Source organism: Ostrea edulis, chromosome 3 (genome assembly GCF_947568905.1).
Source record: "Ostrea edulis chromosome 3, xbOstEdul1.1, whole genome shotgun sequence".
Classification (NCBI taxonomy): domain Eukaryota; kingdom Metazoa; phylum Mollusca; class Bivalvia; order Ostreida; family Ostreidae; genus Ostrea; species Ostrea edulis.
The window spans coordinates 85,957,853-85,979,327 of record NC_079166.1 but is presented as its reverse complement, the minus strand read 5'-3'; the positions used below and the strand labels follow the sequence as shown (position 1 = coordinate 85,979,327).

Here is a 21,475-nt window from a genome sequence, read left to right as displayed (position 1 = left end):
CACCCAGATTTAGTATTAAAATCTCAAAAAATGCGTCCAAAAGAAATATTTTGGTAAAATTGTACGAAATTAACACATTGGGTTTCAGATAATTATCTTGAGTTAATGCGTTGGCAAGAATATATCAGTTCTCTCAGGCAAGACGTTTTCTCCTTGTTGATAAACAGGATAGCGTGGCGCGTATGGATACAGAGAAATAGTGCAGAGTTTAATATTAAAATTCTAATTACACACAATTTCTGCCTGATAAATACAACAGATCACATACAAGGAAGACTTCTTCAATCTGACATAAAACAGAATTGATATATAACAGTTTAATAAAAATGGAACATAGTATCAATGTGAACTATATTTTGATAGGCGATAAATCGGCTAATTAACATAATTTTCAGACATAAGAGGAGACAGCTGTTTACCCAGAATTCCTAGAGAAAAATAGACCATGTTTTCCCCGTCTATATGTGAAAATGCGAATGAATACAGAAGCAATGCAAATCGTTTCCTACAGTCCAATTCTGTTTTTCTAAGATCGTGGAATAAAATGTTGGCAAACGACAAATAATGTTGATCTTGTTTACAAACCTAAACACTAATTCGCGATTCCTTTTGATGTGTGGACTTTGTTTCATATCGAAGGGATAAAAATTGCGATTTCATAAATTCTTATTTAACTCGCTTATCGTAGAGGGTAAACATATGGATCCTATATCAATCTCAAAGTGAATTGTGACAGCTTTTACGTTGCATTAGCATATGTGACAACAAATTTCTTATATTAAAAATCAAATTGATTTCGCAAATGGTAGTGATTAAAACAGGGCGCCATTGAAGCTGGGGTCTGACATACGAGGCTGACTTACGTCACCTCGAAAAAGTTGAGATAACAAACAGCGATCAATCTCATGAATTCCATTAAGAAAACAATATTCAGAGTAGGGCAAACACGAATCGTGGGACACACCAGAGGTATGATCGTGGGACACACCAGAGGTATGATCGTGGGACACACCAGAGGTATGATCGTGGGACACACCAGAGGTATGATCGTGGGACACACCAGAGGTATGATCGGGAACCTAAGACGAGAAAGCAACCCCTGTCGACCGGTCACATTCGCCGTAGGTCTAATATATCTTGATCAGGTAAACGGAGTCATCTGTAGTCAAAATCAGTGTGTAAAGATCGGTGTATTGGTATTGGTATGAATCACGTCAGACAGCATGAAAATTTGTATTTTCAAACTATATCGTTATAACGATAATATAATTTTCGAAATATTGATTTCAAACCCCGCAAAATTTAATACCGAGTACATACACTACAGAGACCGTGGGGACCCAGGTTACAATAGGTCCTCAGTATCCCTCCCCCCGGGATCCGGGTTACAATAGGTCCTCAGTACCCCTCCCCCCGGGATCCGGGTTACAATAGGTCCTCAATACCCCTTGCTTGTTGTAAGAGGCAACTAAATGGAGCGATCCTTCGGATGAGACAGCAAAAAACCGAGACCACGTGTCACAGCAGGTGTAGCACAATAAAGATCCCTCCCTGGTCAAAGGATGTAAGCACCGAGCTTAAGTCTCATTTTGTAGCCCTTCAACGGTAATGGTGACGTCTCCATATGAGTGAAAAATTCTCGAGTGGGACGTTAAACAATATACAACCAATCAATCATATATTACAATGTACTTTCCAAATCCTCCTTCAAGCAAATAATTACTTCCATAAAAGATTATCCAAATGATTCAGATGGAATTCAAAATCCGTCCAGCTCCTATTTTTCCTTCTAAGAGTGTGATTAAGAGACTCACTGATTGATGATTAATGAAGTCGACTGCGATCAGAAAGCTTACTGATTGATAATTAATGATGTCGCCTGCGATCAGAGGGCTCGCTGATTAATAATTACTGATATCGACTGCGAGCACAATACTCACTGATTAATAATTAATGATGTCGCCTGCGATCAGAAAGCTTACTGATTGATAATTAATGATGTCGACTGCGATCAGAGGGCTCGCTGATTAATAATTACTGATGTCGACTGCGAGCACAATACTCACTGATTAATAATTAATGATGTCGCCTGCGATCAGTAGATTCACTGATTAATAATAAATGATGTCGATATCGATCAAAAGGCTTAGTGGTTGATGGTAATATCGACCTTAGACTTACTGATTAATAATTAAAGATGTAGATTCACTAATTGATAATTAAATATGTAGATTCACTGATTGATAGTTAATAACGTGTATATCGATTAAGAGACTCACTGACTGATAATTGATTATGACGATGACTCGCTGTAATAATTAATGATATTGACTGCGATCAAAAGACTTACTGTGATGATTATGTCACTGTAAATCATGAGAGTCACTGATTAATAATTAATGATGTCGATATACATCATGAGAGTCACTAATTGATAATTAATGATGTCGATATAAATTACAAGAGTCACTATTCGATGTAAATATAAACCATGAAACTCATTAATTGATAATTATTGATGTAAATATAGATCACGAGACTCACGAATTGATAATTAATGATGTAAATATAAATAATGAAACTCACTAATTGATAATTAATGATGTAAATATAAATCATGAAACTCACTAATTGATAATTAATGATGTAAATATAAATCATGAGACTCACTAATTGATAATTAATGATGTAAATATAAATCATGAGACTCACTAATTGATAATTAATGATGTAAATATAAATCATGAGACTCACTAATTGATAATTAATGATGTAAATATAGATCATGAAACTCACTAATTGATAATTAATGATGTAAATATAAATCATGAGACTCACTAATTGATAATTAATGATGTAAATATAGATCATGAAACTCACTAATTGATAATTAATGATGTAAATATAAATCATGAGACTCACTAATTGATAATTAATGATGTAAATATAGATCATGAAACTCACTAATTGATAATTAATTAGGGCACTATAAACCACGAAACGCACTGATTGATACTTGATAATAAATTATGTCGATATAAATCACGAGTCACTAATTGATAAATGATGAAGTGAATATAAATCATGAGACTAACTAATTGATAACCATTGATGTCACTATAAATCACGAGACTCATTAATTGATAATTAATTATATCGACATCGATCAAGAAACTCTCTGATCGAGGAATGAAATGAAACGAAATACGACCTACGGTAACATCCGCCATAGGAAAATTTATACCGTTACATCCACATTAAAGGAAAGCTAAATTCACTATGATATTCGCAATTCGAAAATAAAAAAGATAATATCTACTAAATGCAATTCAAAATTACATGGATATACTTTGACATAATTCCAATGTTATTTATTACAGTTGTTTTGATTGGACAGAAATAAAGCTAAATGAGAGCTTACTCATCGATATATGTATACATACGCGACTGAAAACAAATAATATAGTGCGGGGAAACTATTCAATTTTTTAAAATTGATAATACAGGGAAAGTTTTGGAATTTTATAAGAATCAAACATTCTTTTAGAAGAATTTATCAATGTATAAACTCCCGACATTTTACTCACAAACTTAACATAAAATTGCTTCGCACTTTTATTCAGTTTGTGAGTACAATGTCCAGATTTGACACATCGATAAATTCTTCAAAACGATTGTTTAATCCTACACTAAAAATGCAATAACGTTCACAAGAACGAAAATATGAAAATCGCTAAAGCAAAAAATAAGATAAACTTTATTAAAATCCAACTATGAACAACATTCACTAAAATTAGAAAGTCGATAATATTCTGACAAATAAAACTTTCATAATACTCACTAGAATAGAAATACCGATAATATTCATTGATTAACTAAAATTATCAATAATATTCACTAAAATAAAAACTACGATAAGATTCATTAGAATAATAACAACGATGATTTTCACTAAATGAAACAAGATGTGTTTGTGAAACACAAATGCCCCCGATAATGTCCAATCCCAAAGATGGCCAAGGTCACAAGGACAAATATCTTGGTACCAGTACAGATATCTTGTCACAAGAAATGCTCATGTGTAATATGAAAGCTCTAATCCTTACTATTTAGAAGTTATTATGTCATTTTTTTAAAAGTAGGTCAAATGCCAAGGTCAAAAGGTTTAGTACCCACGGAAAAGTCTTGTCTCAGGGAATACTCATGTGAAATACCAAAGCTCTAGCACTTACATTATACTTTTCAAAAGTTATTAGCAAGGTTAAAATGTCAGACAGAATTACAGAATGACAGACAGGACAAACACAATATGCCGCCCGATCTTCGGTCTCGGGGGCATAAAAAAACTAAAGCTACGTACACAGGATAAGCGTCGATATCAACGCGATATGAACATCACGTGACTATAGTTCGTAGAAGCTCTGTTTACAATGGAGATCATCTGTATCTGATCTCCGTCATTTGATTTGTAGACGCAATAATTACGTCACTGTGTGTAGGGGAGAGCGATAAAAGGCGTATCTCTGTTAAAACTACATGTAGCGATTAATCTTCAGCAGGTTTGCAGATATGGTTTATTCGCTTGTTTGTAAGAAGTGTCTATGGCTGTAGCAATGAGGGTTCTTTAACGTCCCAACGCCTATTGGGACACGGTACCTCCGTTTATAAGGTCATATCTGAAAGACCAAAAAACATGGCGAGCATTTGGTGAAGCCACATCTATGACTAATGTTTACATCTTAGATAAAAGGCCGTCAATACACGAGGGGACCTGGAACTCGTGCCTCCCAAATTATGAAGCAAAGGCTCGCAACACTGAGCTTTGATTAACTCGTTAGAATTTACAAATGTATAACATAAAAAACTAAAATAACTCTACAATATCTACTCTTAGATCCGTATAATTAAGTGCAACAACAAATTACAGATTTGCGTGGAATTTAAACAATTCTTATTTTAGACCCTTGTGAGGCCATAGTCCGATAAAACACAAAAGAATTATAACAGCAACGATCAGTATCTACAATGAATGTTCGCGTGCATGTCATTATGGAAATCGCAGATATTTCTCACACGCGAATAAATGCTGATTTTCTGTGTGCAGAAGATAAAGAAAAAAGAAAAAACAATAACGGAACAACAACAACGAAACGATCAGTGATAACACTTATAAAAGCTATAAAACACAAAATCGAGAACAGAGCAAACGGGGATTTCCGGAAACATCAAAGGAGGAGTGTGATGCAGACATAATGCTGACCTTTAGGGTCGGTGTCTTTCGTTCCAATGACGGAAACCTCCACGGTTGATGGATTTTGCCGAATGGCGTTCATCAGTGACGTCACTTTTTGGCCGGAACATACACATTGTATCAAAACATCGAAGATGGCGCCAACTTTTTGTGACTTCCGAGATTCTATGTGTTCAAGGACTACCTTTGTGGTCTGAAATTCAAGATTAGAATCAAACAAACACACGATTAAGGAGGAATAACGCTTCCTTTTGACAAATATAAACATCAGCAATGTATATTCCTTTTAAATGTAATCGTCTAGCTGGGTAAGTTATTGAGTCGACTGCTGTTATGTAGATCGTAGAGTTGAGTCCAGCAGGGCTTTTATTTTATTTATTCATTTGGGGGTGGGGGGGGGGTTTATATTATCTTCTATTAAAACTGCATTTTTCACTAAATAAGATAAATTTAAATCTAAAAGTTTTCAATTTCAAATTATCATTGTTCGTGTCCTACACTTTTCATCCATATCAGAAAAATGTCACCGATGGGTATTTATGGTAAACATATGTGAAAATGTGATGATAACGAACAGTGATCAATCTCATAACTTCTATAAGGAATACAAAATTAAGAGTTGGGCAACCACGGACCCCTGGATATACCAGAGGTGGGATTTGGTGAAGTACATGTAAGCATCCCTTATCGACCGTTTCCAACCACCGTGAGCCCTATATATTGACCAGGTAAACAAAAGTAATCAATCGGTATATAAAGAATGGCGTACTCTTAATTTTACATTCTAGATAGGAATTATGAAATATGTCACAGTTTAGTTCGTCATCTTCGTGGTGTTTTTTTTGTTGTTGTTTTTTTCTGTTTTGTTTTTTTTTGTTTTTTTGTTGTTTTTTTTGTTTGTTTTTTTTGTTTTTTTTTTGTTTTGTTTTTTTTGTTTTGTTTTTTTTTGTTACCAGGCGTTGGCACATTCAAGAACGTTCACCATGACAGCTTTGAGCGCTATTTAAACATAGGTCTGTATTTGAGCACTATTAAAACATAGGTCTGTATTTGAGCGCTATTTAAACATAGGTCTGTATTTGAGCGCTATTAAAACATAGGTCTGTATTTGAGCGCTATTAGAACATAGGTCTGTATTTGCGGTACTTCATCTACAGCTGGTGACGTTTCATTATAAAGGAACATAAAACTAAGAAATACATACATGTAAACAAAACAATATACTGGTATCCTGTTGACCTCGCGGGGAACCAGTTAGTTTAACAAAACAATACATCTACTCTAAACGTCTTATATACTGGATCCCCCCCACCACCACCACCACCCACGCACCCACCCGCCCCTGGTTACGTAGCGTAGGCCCAACCACTCGGCTACTACGACAGGTACTTCCAGGCATGCACTGTATCAACTAAAATACGGCTTTTCAAAAAACCCAGATTTCTCCCTCATTAGATACATGTATTACCAGCTAACCTACACACGTCCAATGCTCTTAAATTTCCCGCTTATTTGTTGAAAGCTCAAGATATTGACTGCTCGAATTACTTCCGGTGAATCGAATTGTTAAACAATAATATCATTCCTTTTTTACTCCGCGCAATTATGAGAATTGTTATTACAATGCAGAGTAAATGGGTCAAGCGAAGCATTTTCGTCGAATGGTTTGATGTTATGGATATCGATCAAGTTGGGAGATATTACATTTTTTTTTAAAGTGATTTAAAGTCATTCCAAAGTTAAAATAGTCTTTATTTTAACCGACTTCATTGAGAAACAAATTTAAATCCACTGCTCAATAGGGTTGGGATATCCGATGATAACAATCGGTAAAGAGGTCAAAATGACATAGGAATGGTGTAAACCTAGTCTCCAGAACGAACCCAATCACACGGAACCGAACCGCAATTAGACGCGTTAATGGGAGGTTCTCCTAAAAATACACAAAGCCGATTGTAACCTCCATTAAAACACGGAAGATCAAAGCAGCGGAAATTTAGGCTGGTTCTTGATTATCGTACCACGGTGATCATCCGTTGTGAAAGTTTAGTGATTGATGTCAAGGCGTTTGTTTACAGATGGCAATTTGAGGAGGGTTAAGTATGGGGTAATTCTCTGTGCCGGAATTGATTCAAATTTCAAAGTTCAAAGTCTGGGAAAAGAAATGTGCGTATTTGAAATTGAATGCATTTTTTTTGTGTCTTACTATGCCGCAAATTAAACCCACAGCTATATCGTTACTTTTTATTTGTTTAGAAAACATCCCCCACAAGTCAGACGTCATTAGGATTTAAAAATGGAAATTTGCATGATAACGTTGTATAATTAGGAACAATTACACCATTGTGAGGAAGCTGTGTAAATGACCAAAGTTTGTCTGATGATAAGAACAATCCCATTTTAACAGTTTTAAAGGACCGTAGTCCCAACATCGTTCTCCAATATAAAACACCTCCAAGGATATCATATCAATACGCCCTACAAAGAAGTGTGTTTACATTCCTACATGGTTTTGCTTTCAACAAATCTAAAACAAGCTGGGATTTATTTCCCAACAATTTGTAATGACATCACAAAGTCACACTAAACAAAAACGTTGACGTCACAATGTCAATTCGACCACGTGCATTGTGGAAGCATTAATTGCTATTCCACGGCTGTTCCAACTTGATGACCGACACGATTTTTGTGAAATGGGATATTACATCCATACAATCCAAAACTCACACCTAAGTGTATGCACTAAGTGATTGGGGTGAGGTGGGGGTTGACAGCTGTTTCGTTTTCAATGTGCAACAATGGGTAGAAAAAAAATGATTACGCGCTAACGCCTACACTTTCAAGACTGGAACTGAAACCTTAATTTACAAAATAACACTCACTTCAAACACTCTAATAATCCGGGAAAGTGAAGACGTCATTCCTTCTTTTACTGTGACCAGGATGACGTAGACACGGCAGGGTTCCGTCTCTACGGGTGACGTTGTCTCGCCATTTTGAATGAAGACTTCCTCCTCCTCGCTGATCGATCCTCTGTTGCTGATTGTGCGCTCTCGCTTGGCGAATTCTATATTGGTTACCGTTTCGAACCGCGCGTCCTCGATCAGGCTTTTTCTACGCCATGACCCTCCGTGCTGAAAAAAAATCCAAAAATTGATTTTTATTTTTCGTGATTATACATGCATTTAGCATGTTCAGTCCTTCGTATGCTCCCCCCCCCCACCCCCCCCCCCACCCCCCCCCACCCCTCCGATTTGCTGTAGACCGCTATTTCCTTTGGAATGTTCAGTGTGTCATTAATTATACCCTGTAAGAAATAGATATCATCATGTTGCATGAACTAATTTGTTCTAATTAAACTATTGAAGAAATTCTGTTTTATGTTGGATAATTCAGATATAACATGATTTATTCATTATATGGGGGTTTGAATTCGTGAAGAAAATATGTTTGGCAATATAGCATAAAATCTATTCATTTCAGGAATTTTGCATTCAGTTTGACAAAATAGAATATGATCCATTTATTTCATATGTTTTTTTGTTTTTTTTTTACTTTCTCATTAACGATGTAAGATATGATATATTTATTTTATATGTTTTTGTTGTTGTTTTTTTGTTGTTGTTTTTTTACTTTCTCATTAAGGATATAAGATATGATCTATTCATTTGCTGGGGTTTTACCTCGTTATGTAGTATTTCATTCTCAGTTCGGATAAAGCCAAAGAACAAAAAGAGAAAAAAAACCTCTGATGACGCGGTTCAGAGCTGTGTAGTATTCACATATGAGAGGGGGTGTGTTCCGGCAAGGAACTAATATTTCACGTCTACCGTTTAACAGCTACATATTTACCGATGAGTTTAATTTGTTGATTACGGACTTCTATCATGTGAAATCAAAGACACACAAATCGATGTTATCTTCAGTAATACTATGCTGGTACTACAACCAACAAGCACTAGGTTAAAGGAAATACGACCACTTCATTTCAGCACAAAGTACAAGGTTTTATCTATGCACTCGATCAATGATTATGTCCCCAAAAAGCAATTTTATGTCTAATTCTGGATTTGCCCTTTCTCTCAGATTTCTAGTTTCCGCGCATCTGAGTTTTTGCAATTCTATAAATGTAGATGGTGATATTTGCTAACCCGATCTAAATATCTAAACAGGTAATGGACATCGTTTAAATCGAGATCGTTTTACTGACGTTCGAGGAATCAGGGAGTTGTGTCCCTTGGAGAATTGGCAACACGAACCACAGGAGTGTCACGTGATACACAATCTTCAGGAGCGTCACGTGGTGATTTCCGACACCACAATTCTTAGTTAGGGAAAAGTAAAATCGACTTTTTTTTATGTATCTACATATTTATTCGTCTATTTCAATATAAAAGAGATTCATAGTAAGCTTTTTCATATTCTGATATTGTGTATACTTTTCTTTTCATGTATACGGTATCTTATTTTTGATCAAAGACCCACGGAGAAAGACAGTGAGATAAAGGTACATGTAACATTGAGACAGTGTGACAGAAGTTGCATTGATAAGGAGAGAGACAGTGAAATAGAAGTTACATTGAGACATTGAGACAGAAATTGCATTGATAAGGAGAGAGACAGTGAGATAAAAGTCACATTGATAAAGAGAGAGACAGTGAGATAAAAGTTACATTGAGACAGTGAGATAGAAGTTACATTGAGACAGTGAGATAAAAGTTACATTGGGCCAGTGAGATAGAAGTTACATTGATAAGGAGAGAGACAGTGAGATAGAAGTTACATTGATAAGGAGAGAGACAGTGAGATAGAAGTTACATTGATAAGGAGAGAGACAGTGAGATAAAAGTTACATAGATAAAGAGAGAGACAGTGAGATAAAAGTTACATTGAGACAGTGAGATAGAAGTTACATTGATAAGGAGAGAGACAGTGAGATAGAAGTTACATTGATAAATAGAGGGACAGTGAGATAAAAGTTACATTGATAAGGAGAGAGACAGTGAGATAGAAGTTACATTGATACAGTGAGATAGAAGTTACATTGATAAGGAGAGAGACAGTGAGATAGAAGTTACATTGATAAGGAGAGAGACAGTGAGATAAAAGTTACATTGATAAGGAGAGAGACAGTGAGATAGAAGTTACATTGATACAGTGAGATAGAAGTTACATTGGGCCAGTGAGATAGAAGTTACATTGATAAGGAGAGAGACAGTGAGATAGAAGTTACATTGATAAGGAGAGAGACAGTGAGATAAAAGTTACATTGATAAGGAGAGAGACAGTGAGATACATTATTTGTAGAAGTTACATTGATAAGGAGAGAGACAGTGAGATAGAAGCTACATTGAGACAGTGAGATAGAAGTTACATTGGGCCAGTGAGATAGAAGTTACATTGATAAGGAGAGAGACAGTGAGATAGAAGTTACATTGATAAGGAGAGAGACAGTGAGATAGAAGTTACATTGATAAGGAGAGAGACAGTGAGATAAAAGTTACATAGATAAAGAGAGAGACAGTGAGATAAAAGTTACATTGAGACAGTGAGATAGAAGTTACATTGATAAGGAGAGAGACAGTGAGATAGAAGTTACATTGATAAATAGAGGGACAGTGAGATAAAAGTTACATTGATAAGGAGAGAGACAGTGAGATAGAAGTTACATTGATACAGTGAGATAGAAGTTACATTGATAAGGAGAGAGACAGTGAGATAGAAGTTACATTGATAAGGAGAGAGACAGTGAGATAGAAGTTACATTGATAAGGAGAGAGACAGTGAGATAGAAGTTACATTGATACAGTGAGATAGAAGTTACATTGGGCCAGTGAGATAGAAGTTACATTGATAAGGAGAGAGACAGTGAGATAGAAGTTACATTGATAAGGAGAGAGACAGTGAGATAAAAGTTACATTGATAAGGAGAGAGACAGTGAGATAGAAGTTACATTAAGACAGTGAGATAGAAGTTACATTGAGACAGACAGTGAGATAAAAGTTACATTGAAACAGTGAGGTAGAAGTTACATTGATAAAGAGTGAGACAGTGAGATAGAAGTTACATTGATAAGGAGAGAGACAGTGAGATAGAAGTTACATTGATAAATAGAGGGACAGTGAAATAGAAGTTACATTGAGACAGTGAGATAGAAGTTACATTGATAAGGAGAGAGACAGTGAGATAGAAGTTACATTGATACAGTGAGATAGAAGTTACATTGAGACAGTGAGATAGAAGTTGCATTGATAAGGAGAGAGACAGTGAGATAGAAGTTACATTGATAAGGAGAGAGACAGTGAGATAGAAGTTACATTGATAAGGAGAGAGACAGTGAGATAAAAGTTACATTGATAAGGAGAGAGTCAGTGAGATAGAAGTTACATTAAGACAGTGAGATAGAAGTTACATTGAGACAGACAGTGAGATAAAAGTTACATTGAAACAGTGAGGTAGAAGTTACATTGATAAAGAGTGAGACAGTGAGATAGAAGTTACATTGATAAGGAGAGAGACAGTGAGATAGAAGTTACATTGATAAATAGAGGGACAGTGAAATAGAAGTTACATTGAGACAGTGAGATAGAAGTTACATTGATAAGGAGAGAAGCAGTGAGATAGAAGTTACATTGATACAGTGAGATAGAAGTTACATTGAGACAGTGAGATAGAAGTTGCATTGATAAGGAGAGAGACAGTGAGATAGAAGTTACATTGATAAATAGAGGGACAGTGAAATAGAAGTTACATTGAGACAGTGAGATAGAAGTTACATTGATAAGGAGAGAAGCAGTGAGATAGAAGTTACATTGATACAGTGAGATAGAAGTTACATTGAGACAGTGAGATAGAAGTTACATTGATAAGGAGAGAGACAGTGAGATATAAGTTACATTGATAAGGAGAGAGTCAGTGAGACAGAAGTTACATTAATAAGAAAGGGGGAAAGAAAACACCGCCCCCACCCCTAAAACAGGGCTTACATTGATACGAAAGGGGAAAAGAAAAAAACCTTCCCATAAAACATGGCTTATCAAAAGACCTGAATTTATTGGTATTATATGTACATGTTTTTGTAGACTTATGGAAGAAAAATCGCAATATTTTGTTCATATTTTTTGTTTCGCGAGGAGACCGCTAAATATATTTTTTGAGAAACTATTCATATCGCAAAATTTTTTCATGACAATTAATAGTTCCTTACCAGTACTAAAAAATGTTACAGTGCGCAATAGTGAAAACAATACGAAGATAACGCGAAATTATTTTCAACGTAAACGTCAAAGTTTGAAAAAAGAAGCCCATTTTTAATCAGATTTACCATTCATACGACTTGATCACTATAAACAATCTGACGATCGTTTTCGACCCTTCATAATTTAGATAAAATTCATGCATGTCGTTTGTTATCGTCGGATGAAACACTAATTTCCCCACAACTCCACTTAGATATCGAGCAGCAGATGACATCCCATGTTGACTCAACAATTCACAGAGATAGCATGTTTTCTTGGGGAGAATAGCTTGTTTGATTGTAAGAAGCTTCAGCCCTCATCGCCGATCTAACGAAGTCTGCGGTCTCAAAAAATTCATTAACAGAATAAACACTTGATGGGGACGTAAAGAGACAGCCAAACACGGAGACAATGAGAAATAAGTGGAATTCCCCAATCTGGTGCTCTGTCAACACGTCAGGAAGGTTATCTCCCCCTGAGATAGAGCAAATCGCATTCCCGAACTCTTAACGTCAAGTCACGTGGTGCATAAAAACAGAGGGTACTCGAGACAATCGGGACCTATCAGCCTAGATTTTTTTTTTAAAATGTTTGTCTTATTCTTTTTCCCCTTCTTCTTTGAATTTATTAATTATTTTTTTCAAACAGTTTTAATGATATTCTTTAATACCGTTTTGAAATGAGAAAAAATAATATGAAGTATTCTGAGATCCCCCCATCCCCCTCCAGAAAAGTCAGGAAAATGTACTTGTCAATCAAGTTTATGACAATGTATCACACGATAGATTCCTTTTTTTCCTAACATAGATAAATCAACAACTCTCTCCGAATTTCAGGAGTTCCTAGACACATCGGTTTTGTACAATTATTTCGCATATCGGATGCAAATTTTTTCCAATATTTTATGGGTTAATTAATACACATTCATTCACAGAAAATAAAAACACCCACGAATCGCACGATTAATTAATCTATACGGAAAGCGAGTAGTCATATCATATAGAGTGCTCTAGTAGACTTTATGAACTTAGCCGTCTCAATGAGAAGCGCAAATTTCTTGGATAGGAGATTGCACTAAGTACTCGTGAGTCCTCTAGATATTGTATTCAGAAATTGTCCTCAGAGCAGAACTGGGTGTTAGTCACGTGATATTAAATTAGTACACGTGACCTTTATCCCGTTTCGTTCAAGAGCTAGCTTCACCCCTATCTGGTGCAGTTTCAGATAAATAAAATATGAATTTATCGTCGCTGTACATGTCGAAAGGAGTGGAGACAAATTCAACCAATTCCTACATGAACATGATAGCAGAAATCCACTTATTCCTACAACAGTAGATTGTAAATAATTCACATTATTAATCCTCAAAAATAACCACCATCACATTTGTTTGAGCGAAAACTTGTTCATGTTTTCTAGATTTCGCTGCGTTTCATCGTAAACGAAATATATACTCCTTTCTGCATGTTTTCAAATCCGAAAAATTTCTCTTTATTGCATTTTACATACGTACTATTCTACATAGAAATATTTGGATGGGACGGGTTTTTTTTTTTTAGAATAAAGGTGGGGTGGGGTAATAGAAGAGTTTTTACCCTTACTTAGAACTTTTCAACTGATTATTTATTATTATCATTTTTATTTTATTTTTTGCTGCAAACAAAACATAATCTGCTATCATTGATACCAAGGATTCTAAACATTAGAAATGCACTGAGAAGTAGATAATTGTTTTATGTATTTTGATGGTGGGTTTAGTACTAGGTGCATATTAAGTAAGTAAGTGAATTGTTTATCATAGTGGCATGTGTAATGATACAGTTATACAATAAATTTTACAATAAACGTAGTATTTTACACCCGGTCCAAAGGACCTATATGTCACTGATTAATATTTTTACAATGTTTAAACAAACACATAAATGAAGATGGAATGATATTAGAATGTCTTTTTGTGAAGTTCTGCGGATTTTGAAAGCATCAAGTATATTTACATATTTCAGAAAACTCCAGGTAAGCTTCAAATATCTCACCAACAGAATGCACCTGCAGATTCGTGTCTCGATAATTTTAACATGGACACATATAATTGCATTTTTTATCTAAATGTTTAAGATATGACGACATTCAGTCAATCTATTAAAAAAAATGTTTAAAGGGGCTGGTTCGCGATTTTTGATAAAAATATTTTTCATTTTTGATGTTACACATTACAAATATAACTCATTTAATGTTGATAGCCAAAATTTTGACCTTCTGAATGCAAGAATGAAAGCAAGATTTTAGCCTTAAATATGTTGTGTAAACAAAGACTCGAGTCTTTTTATGTAAACAAACAAACAATTGAAATATTGATTATGTAATATAATGCATCTTAATTTTGCATAGTCACAAATTGTAACTTTTAGATGACACATTTTACCTCAAAAATGCTTGAAATGTGAAAGATATAATAAACTTATATCGATATCCATTTCTTTTGAAAATGTAAACAATAGCATACCGCAATCTTTGTTTACAAAACAAAGAATAAACTCTGTAAAATGAGCCTCTGTGATGATGTATAACCTTAATTTTTGTGTGAAATCTTTTAAACACATTAGACAGTAGATTCTGATCATCAAAAGTGAAAAACAAAAAGTTTGGGTAAAATCGTGAATCAGTCCCTTTAAATTAAGACTTCATCCTTTTATAGTACCAAGATATTTAAGGCTTAAAGAGGTATGCTACACCAGAGAAATTTGATGTGGATGAAAAGTGGAGGATATGTACAACAATATTGTGAAATTAAAAACTTTCAGATTTACTTTATTTAGTCAAAAAATGCAGTTTTAGTTGAAAGCAATCTGAAAAAGAATTAAAACCCGTGCTGGACTCGAACACATCATCTGCAGTTCAGCAGTCGACGTGCTAACCTACTGAACTACTCAGCTAGGCGATACTTTTTTTTAATGAATAGACAAATATTGCTGATATTCATATTTTCATCCATGTTTTAAAAGGAAGTCAGCCATTATGACTTTGTAGAGTACCTCCTTAAAATGTCTAAACATCTTAATTGCAGAATTGTCGATGCCGACATGAAAAGAGATGCTATGAAATTTGTCATCAAATTTGCTAGTTCATACTATTTTATTTTACGCTATAGTAAAAAAAACTCTACAATGTAATACGACCTTAAACATTGTGAATAATTCACTTATCATGTACATATCCTGAAAATCTCGTATCACACAATCTTTAATTGCTTACTCCTGCACACCCTGCCCCATGCACATCCTGCCCCGTCCCTGCATACCCCGCCCCTGTACACCCTGCCCCACCACTGCATACCCCTCCCCCTGCATAACCTACCCCGCCCCTGCATACCCCCCCCCCCCATGCACCACCTGTCCCGCTCTTGCATACCCCTCCACCTGCATATCATATCCCGCTCCTTCATACCCCGTACCTGCACATCCTGCCCCGCTCCTGCATACCCCGCCCCCCTGCACATCCTGCCCCGCACCTGCACACCCCGCCCCTGCACACCCCTCCCTCTCCGTTCTAGGTGATTTCTGTCTCTAGTGAAACAAACAATACTAGAACACGCCCAAAATATCATCATAGACTCTAGATGTTTTAAAAGAGGCCACTAAATGTGTTTATATTTTAGGTCATTAAATGTCATATATATAGAGGTCAGTAAATGTCTATAGAGGTCACTAAATGTCATATAGAGGTCACAAAATATATGTAGAGGTCACTAAATATCTTTGTAGATTCATATGATATATTAATAATAGTATACTAATATATCATATCCCACTGTACATTTTATCAATATATTAACACTAGCGGTATGATATACTAATATGATACTAATTTCCGCAACTTAGCGTATCAATGTGCTACTTTCCAGTTTATGTTAAAAGCATAGCATGCACAGTGCGTGAGCTATTGATATTACCATTATTTTTCTGAGATTTTTAAAAATGATTTTTACCGTCATCGAAAAAAATTAATGCTGTAATACTGAAACAACGATATGAATTACGCCTAATCATATACACTAAGCTTCCTAATTATAAGCATCCTTTCTGACATATTACATTTTATCAAATAAATTTTGAAACGTGAATACCCTCCATAGTAATACGACATTTTATTTCTTTATTTGATAAAATACGGCAGAAAGGACAATGCAGTGCCGTCTGCTTTTTTTTATTTGAATTTAAAAGTTTTTCCGATACAGAACGACAGAGAATTAAGCACATTGTTCTCCGTGTTGCCGTGATTGATTTGTGTTAATGTGTTTGTATTTGTTCAGAAAGAGATATTACGTAAGTTTTGGAAAACAGCAATCGGCTTCGGTAATCGGTTGAGTACTGTATGAAGAGAGAGAGAGAGGGGGGGAAAGAGAGAGAGGGGGGGAGATATGAGTCGGAAGGAAAGAGAGAGGGGAGGAGTCGGAGGAAGAGAGAGGGAATGGAGGAGAGAGATAACGAAGTTGTTGTCGAGGATATCTATGACGATTAATTGAATAGAAATCATCATATTCCCAGTACTCAGAACTGCGATAACACCTATATCTAAATATTTCAGCTGACATTTCAGAAAAAAGCATCGATATCACTCTATCAAATTCAAATAAAAAAAAAAAACAGCGGAAAGATAAATGTTAAAAATAGTGTTTCATTCCATAAAAGATTTTAATAATACAGTATAATGCAGAACTTGGGTTAATTTGGATTTATTTTCTGATTCTATACCGTCCATGATTCAGCTGGGCATTACATGCCATAAACATATCTCGGAGCTTTGATAAAATGTTATAAATATTTTATGAATCTTCCTATCCTAAACTTGCTAGTCAAAGAATTCATATTTAGAAATGATTTTTGTTGTTGTTGAAAGGTTACATAAGTGCATGTATTTTACATTTGATACGAAATACAATATAATGAACAGTCCCAACCCCTTCATCAAACTGATTCACTCTCGTGTTTTAGCCATCGTTTGATTTTATATCTATACAAATTATTAAATGATTGATCCCGATCTCGCCCAACTTGAAACAAGTATTTTATAATTTATAAGAATGATTTAATTCGAACGTATTTTATTGCGTAACTAAACAAACGATAAGAAATTATTTCTTAGCAAATTACTGGGTTTTTTTCTTTTCTTTTATTATATTCTATAAAAGTAATTATTTCAAATTAAAGTATATCTAAATTAGTGAGACAATAAAGTATTTTGTATATGTAATAATCATCAGAAAATATATACTGTTGGGGAAAAAATGAAAAGATTTAATTGGAATAAAACCTTTGAGAAATCTATATAATTAAATCAAAAAGAAGAAATAGAAACGAAACCTTCATTTTACGGCAGCTCACCTCCTGACTGTAACTCTTTTGGAACGCGAGTCGCCGTTTGACAGCGGCTGGATCTTGCGTCGGCGATATCATGGCGCTTTCCGTGGCAAACATACCTATATCACTAAATCAGCGTTCACGGCACAAATTAAATTAATTGTTACGTACAGTCGAATCCACCAAAATATAAAGTTTCTAGCCGAAAACTGTTCCCGTTCGATGTCGTAAATTTCTCCTCAATCTGTCCCTCCTCCTTTCTGGTAGTTGCTGTAGGTTTTCTTTAAACGGTGATTTTTGGCGATAATTCGATGCTTCGTTGATTGATCCCCGGTCCTGATGCGCTGCAGGCTCTCTACAATCAGTAAAGACCAGGAAACCCCATTCCCACAGTATATAAAGCCAAATCGATCCCCCCGCAGGAAGCGACTCAAACACGATGCAAACAGCTTATATTTGTGCATCTTTAAAACCGGTGTGTATTTTGTGTAAAGTCAGGCATATTCGTTATTGTACATGTTTTGATTTACTTTATTGAATTTTTCTATTGAAAGAATAATGTATCAATAAATATTTTAAATGTAAGACAAACACAAGCACGACCCTTTTTTTCCTCCTACGCTGAAGAGCCATGACGCGGGATAGGGATCTAGCACTTAGCTAGATTTAACAATATTTGTATCAAAGATGTTGAAACATTTAAAAGCGTCAGTTACCACTGAATTGATGTTCATTGACTTTGGGCGCTTGGGTTTACAAACGACACTTAATAAAGTCGATATTAACTTTTTATACAACGATCGTCTGCTAAATGAAATTTGGCGCGATCTTTTCTGTCGCGCTCCGGCGGGAGATTTGCTCAAAAGGCATCAAATGAACTTCTGAATTACAGCGCTATCAGCTTTTTGGACTTGTAGTGCAGTAATCCGGGGGAGATTTTTTATTTATTGTGTTCTACCTTTGATTAACTTTTCGAGCTTGATTTGTTGACAAATATGTTCTGTAATCGGTCGCTATAAGAAATCAATGCGGGCGTTGGGTGTTATGCCAAGTCCATTAAAGCAAATAAATAACAATACAGACGAAAAGATAACAATCACCCACACTTTAATCTAGTCTTTAGTAATTCTAACTAAAGCTCTCTCTCTCTCTCTCTCTCTCTCTCTCTCTCTCTCTCTCTCTCTCTCTCTCTCTCATTTTATAGGAAATCATCAGAAAAAGGAAGATCAATATCATGAAATGTTCACTAGAACGGGGTTGATGTGTGGAGCTTATCCGGACAGATGGCTGGTTGTAGAGCTTATCCGGACAGGTAGCTGGTTTTACGATAAAATGCCGAATATTGAAGGTGCACAGTTGTAGATTTAATTTCGAAATTTTTATAAATTCTATTTTAAATTTCCCTGTTCACAATATATTATCATATTGGGTATCTCCAATGGTCAACCTCAATAATTAAATTCGTGCTTCAGATATCCTAATACCATTGTTTAATTAATTCAAACGTAACCTCGGTTTTGTTACAGTGTAACATGGGCGAAATAGGGAAATCTCGATTTTTTGTTCTTTTACATTTACATGCCATCCAAGCGTGTCGAAGACGCGTCAGGTTTTAAGCGTTGTCTCTCTTCCTAACTAGAATTTCATTGAAGATCCACCCCCACTCCCACACCACCCCCACCTCCCACCCCCAGAAAAAAAATAATCAACTTGTAATTTATGTGAAAATGAGGTTGGGGATGAGTTTCACTATGTCATGACTTGTTCAGCTCTTAGGGAGAGTAGACAAATTCATTTACCTTCTAAATACACAAACAGACCAAATGTCATAAAATTCTTTTAACTTGTTTTCATGTAAAAAGTTATCTGTTATGAGTAATCTTTCTAAATTCATAGATATAATTCACAAGAGAGTTACATGTACCCTTCCAGGTTAAAAATTATAAACTGTACACTCTTTCATGCATAGCATCAACTGAATTCTTTGTTTAACATTGTGTATACATGTATATCTTCTCAATGTTGTTTTGTGCAATGTGAGAATAAATTGAATTAAATTGGATTGGAAAAATCCTTCTCATGCTTTGAGAAAAAGTCATGAATTGTAATATGTTTTCATAATGAATAATAAACAACAGTTAGTCGCGAATTATATAGTTACATGTCGGTAGCATCGACTAAAAGCCTCCATTGAATATAAATATAATACTGGGATTAATCTGTCCAGTGTTTAAATAATCTATTTGCTATTTCTGTCTATAAAAAAAAAACTAATGAACAATAAAGGTGAAGTTAGCGAGCAGTGATCAATCCCATATCCTACATAAAGAATCCAAAATTAAGAACAGGGCGGTCACGAGCCCCTGGACACACCAGAGGTGGGGAAATGCACGGTCACTGACCCCTAGACACACCAGAGGTGAGGGAAGGTCACGGACCCCTGGACACACCAGAGGTGGGGTACGGTCACGGTCACAGACCCCTTGACATATCAGAGGTGGGGTACGGTCACGGTCACAGACCCCTTGACATATCAGAGGTGGGGTACGGTCACGGTCACAGACCCCTTGACATATCAGAGGTGGGGTACGGTCACGGTCACAGACCCCTTGACATATCAGAGGTGGGGTACGGTCACGGTCACAGACCCCTTGACATATCAGAGGTGGGGTACGGTCACGGTCACAGACCCCTTGACACATCAGAGGTGGGGTACGGTCACAGTCACAGACCCCTTGACATATCAGAGGTGGGGTACGGTCACGGTCACAGACCCCTTGACATATCAGAGGTGGGGTACGGTCACAGACCCCTTGACACATCGGAGTTGGGGTACGGCCACGGTCACGGACCCCTGGACACATCAGAGGTGGGGTACGGTCACGGATCCCTGGACACACCAGAGGTGGAGTACTGCTTTACAATAAGAAAAATACAAGTACGACTATAAGACTAAAAATGTCACATAGTTCTAAAGAAAAAAAATCTTCAGCTTAATTAATTTTTGTTATATTATACATACATGAAATTACCTAACTAAATTCTTATTCACAAAAAAAAAAAAATTAATCAACGTAAAGAATTAAACGAATTTCAAAACCAAGATTTTGGTCGTAGTCGTAAGTGCTTTTGTTAAACGTGGTTCTGAACAAGTGCACATCAACAAGGATCAATCTCGTAAAAGATACCAAAATAAGGGAAGGGCATGCATAGACCCCTGGGTATATCAAAGGTGGGATCAAGTGCTGAGGAGGAGTAAGCATACACAGTTCACCGGTCCGCCCGCCGTGTGCCCTGTACATCTTGATCTTGAGTCCGTACTCCAAATGAATTTTAAAAGTACGGCCTAAGAATCGATATGTAAAAAAAAAAAAAAATCTAATTTTACACACTTTACTATTTTTCTTCTTCTTCAATTTTTTATCTGAAGGAGTGTAAAAGCGTTTAAATAAAAGTTGATAACACAATCTAAATATTATTCTATTTAAAAAAAAAACAAACCAAAAAACCAGTGCAACGAAATGTGCATGCAGATTGATGTATTCGACAGATTATGTATAATTTATGGAATTAATTCATTAAAACGAGAACTGAAAAATATCACTTAACAAACATAAGTTTTAATTCG

The 21,475-nt window shown here is 35.7% G+C and overlaps 1 protein-coding gene across 1 annotated transcript in view; it reads right to left on the bottom strand.

Moving 5' to 3' along the window:
• The window catches only part of LOC125673915 (tyrosine 3-monooxygenase-like), a 28,978-nt gene extending 10,793 nt beyond the window's left edge, over window positions 1–18,185 (bottom strand). Inside the window, exons 1-3 of the mRNA XM_056161042.1 lie at window positions 17,872–18,185; window positions 8,134–8,385; window positions 5,241–5,444 (exon numbers count right to left, since the gene is read on the bottom strand). Coding sequence (XP_056017017.1) covers window positions 5,241–5,444; window positions 8,134–8,385; window positions 17,872–17,964 — 549 coding nt within the window. The 5' untranslated portion in view covers window positions 17,965–18,185. The remainder of the gene's footprint in view (window positions 1–5,240; window positions 5,445–8,133; window positions 8,386–17,871) is intronic.
• Between the last annotated feature and the right edge of the window lie 3,290 nt (window positions 18,186–21,475).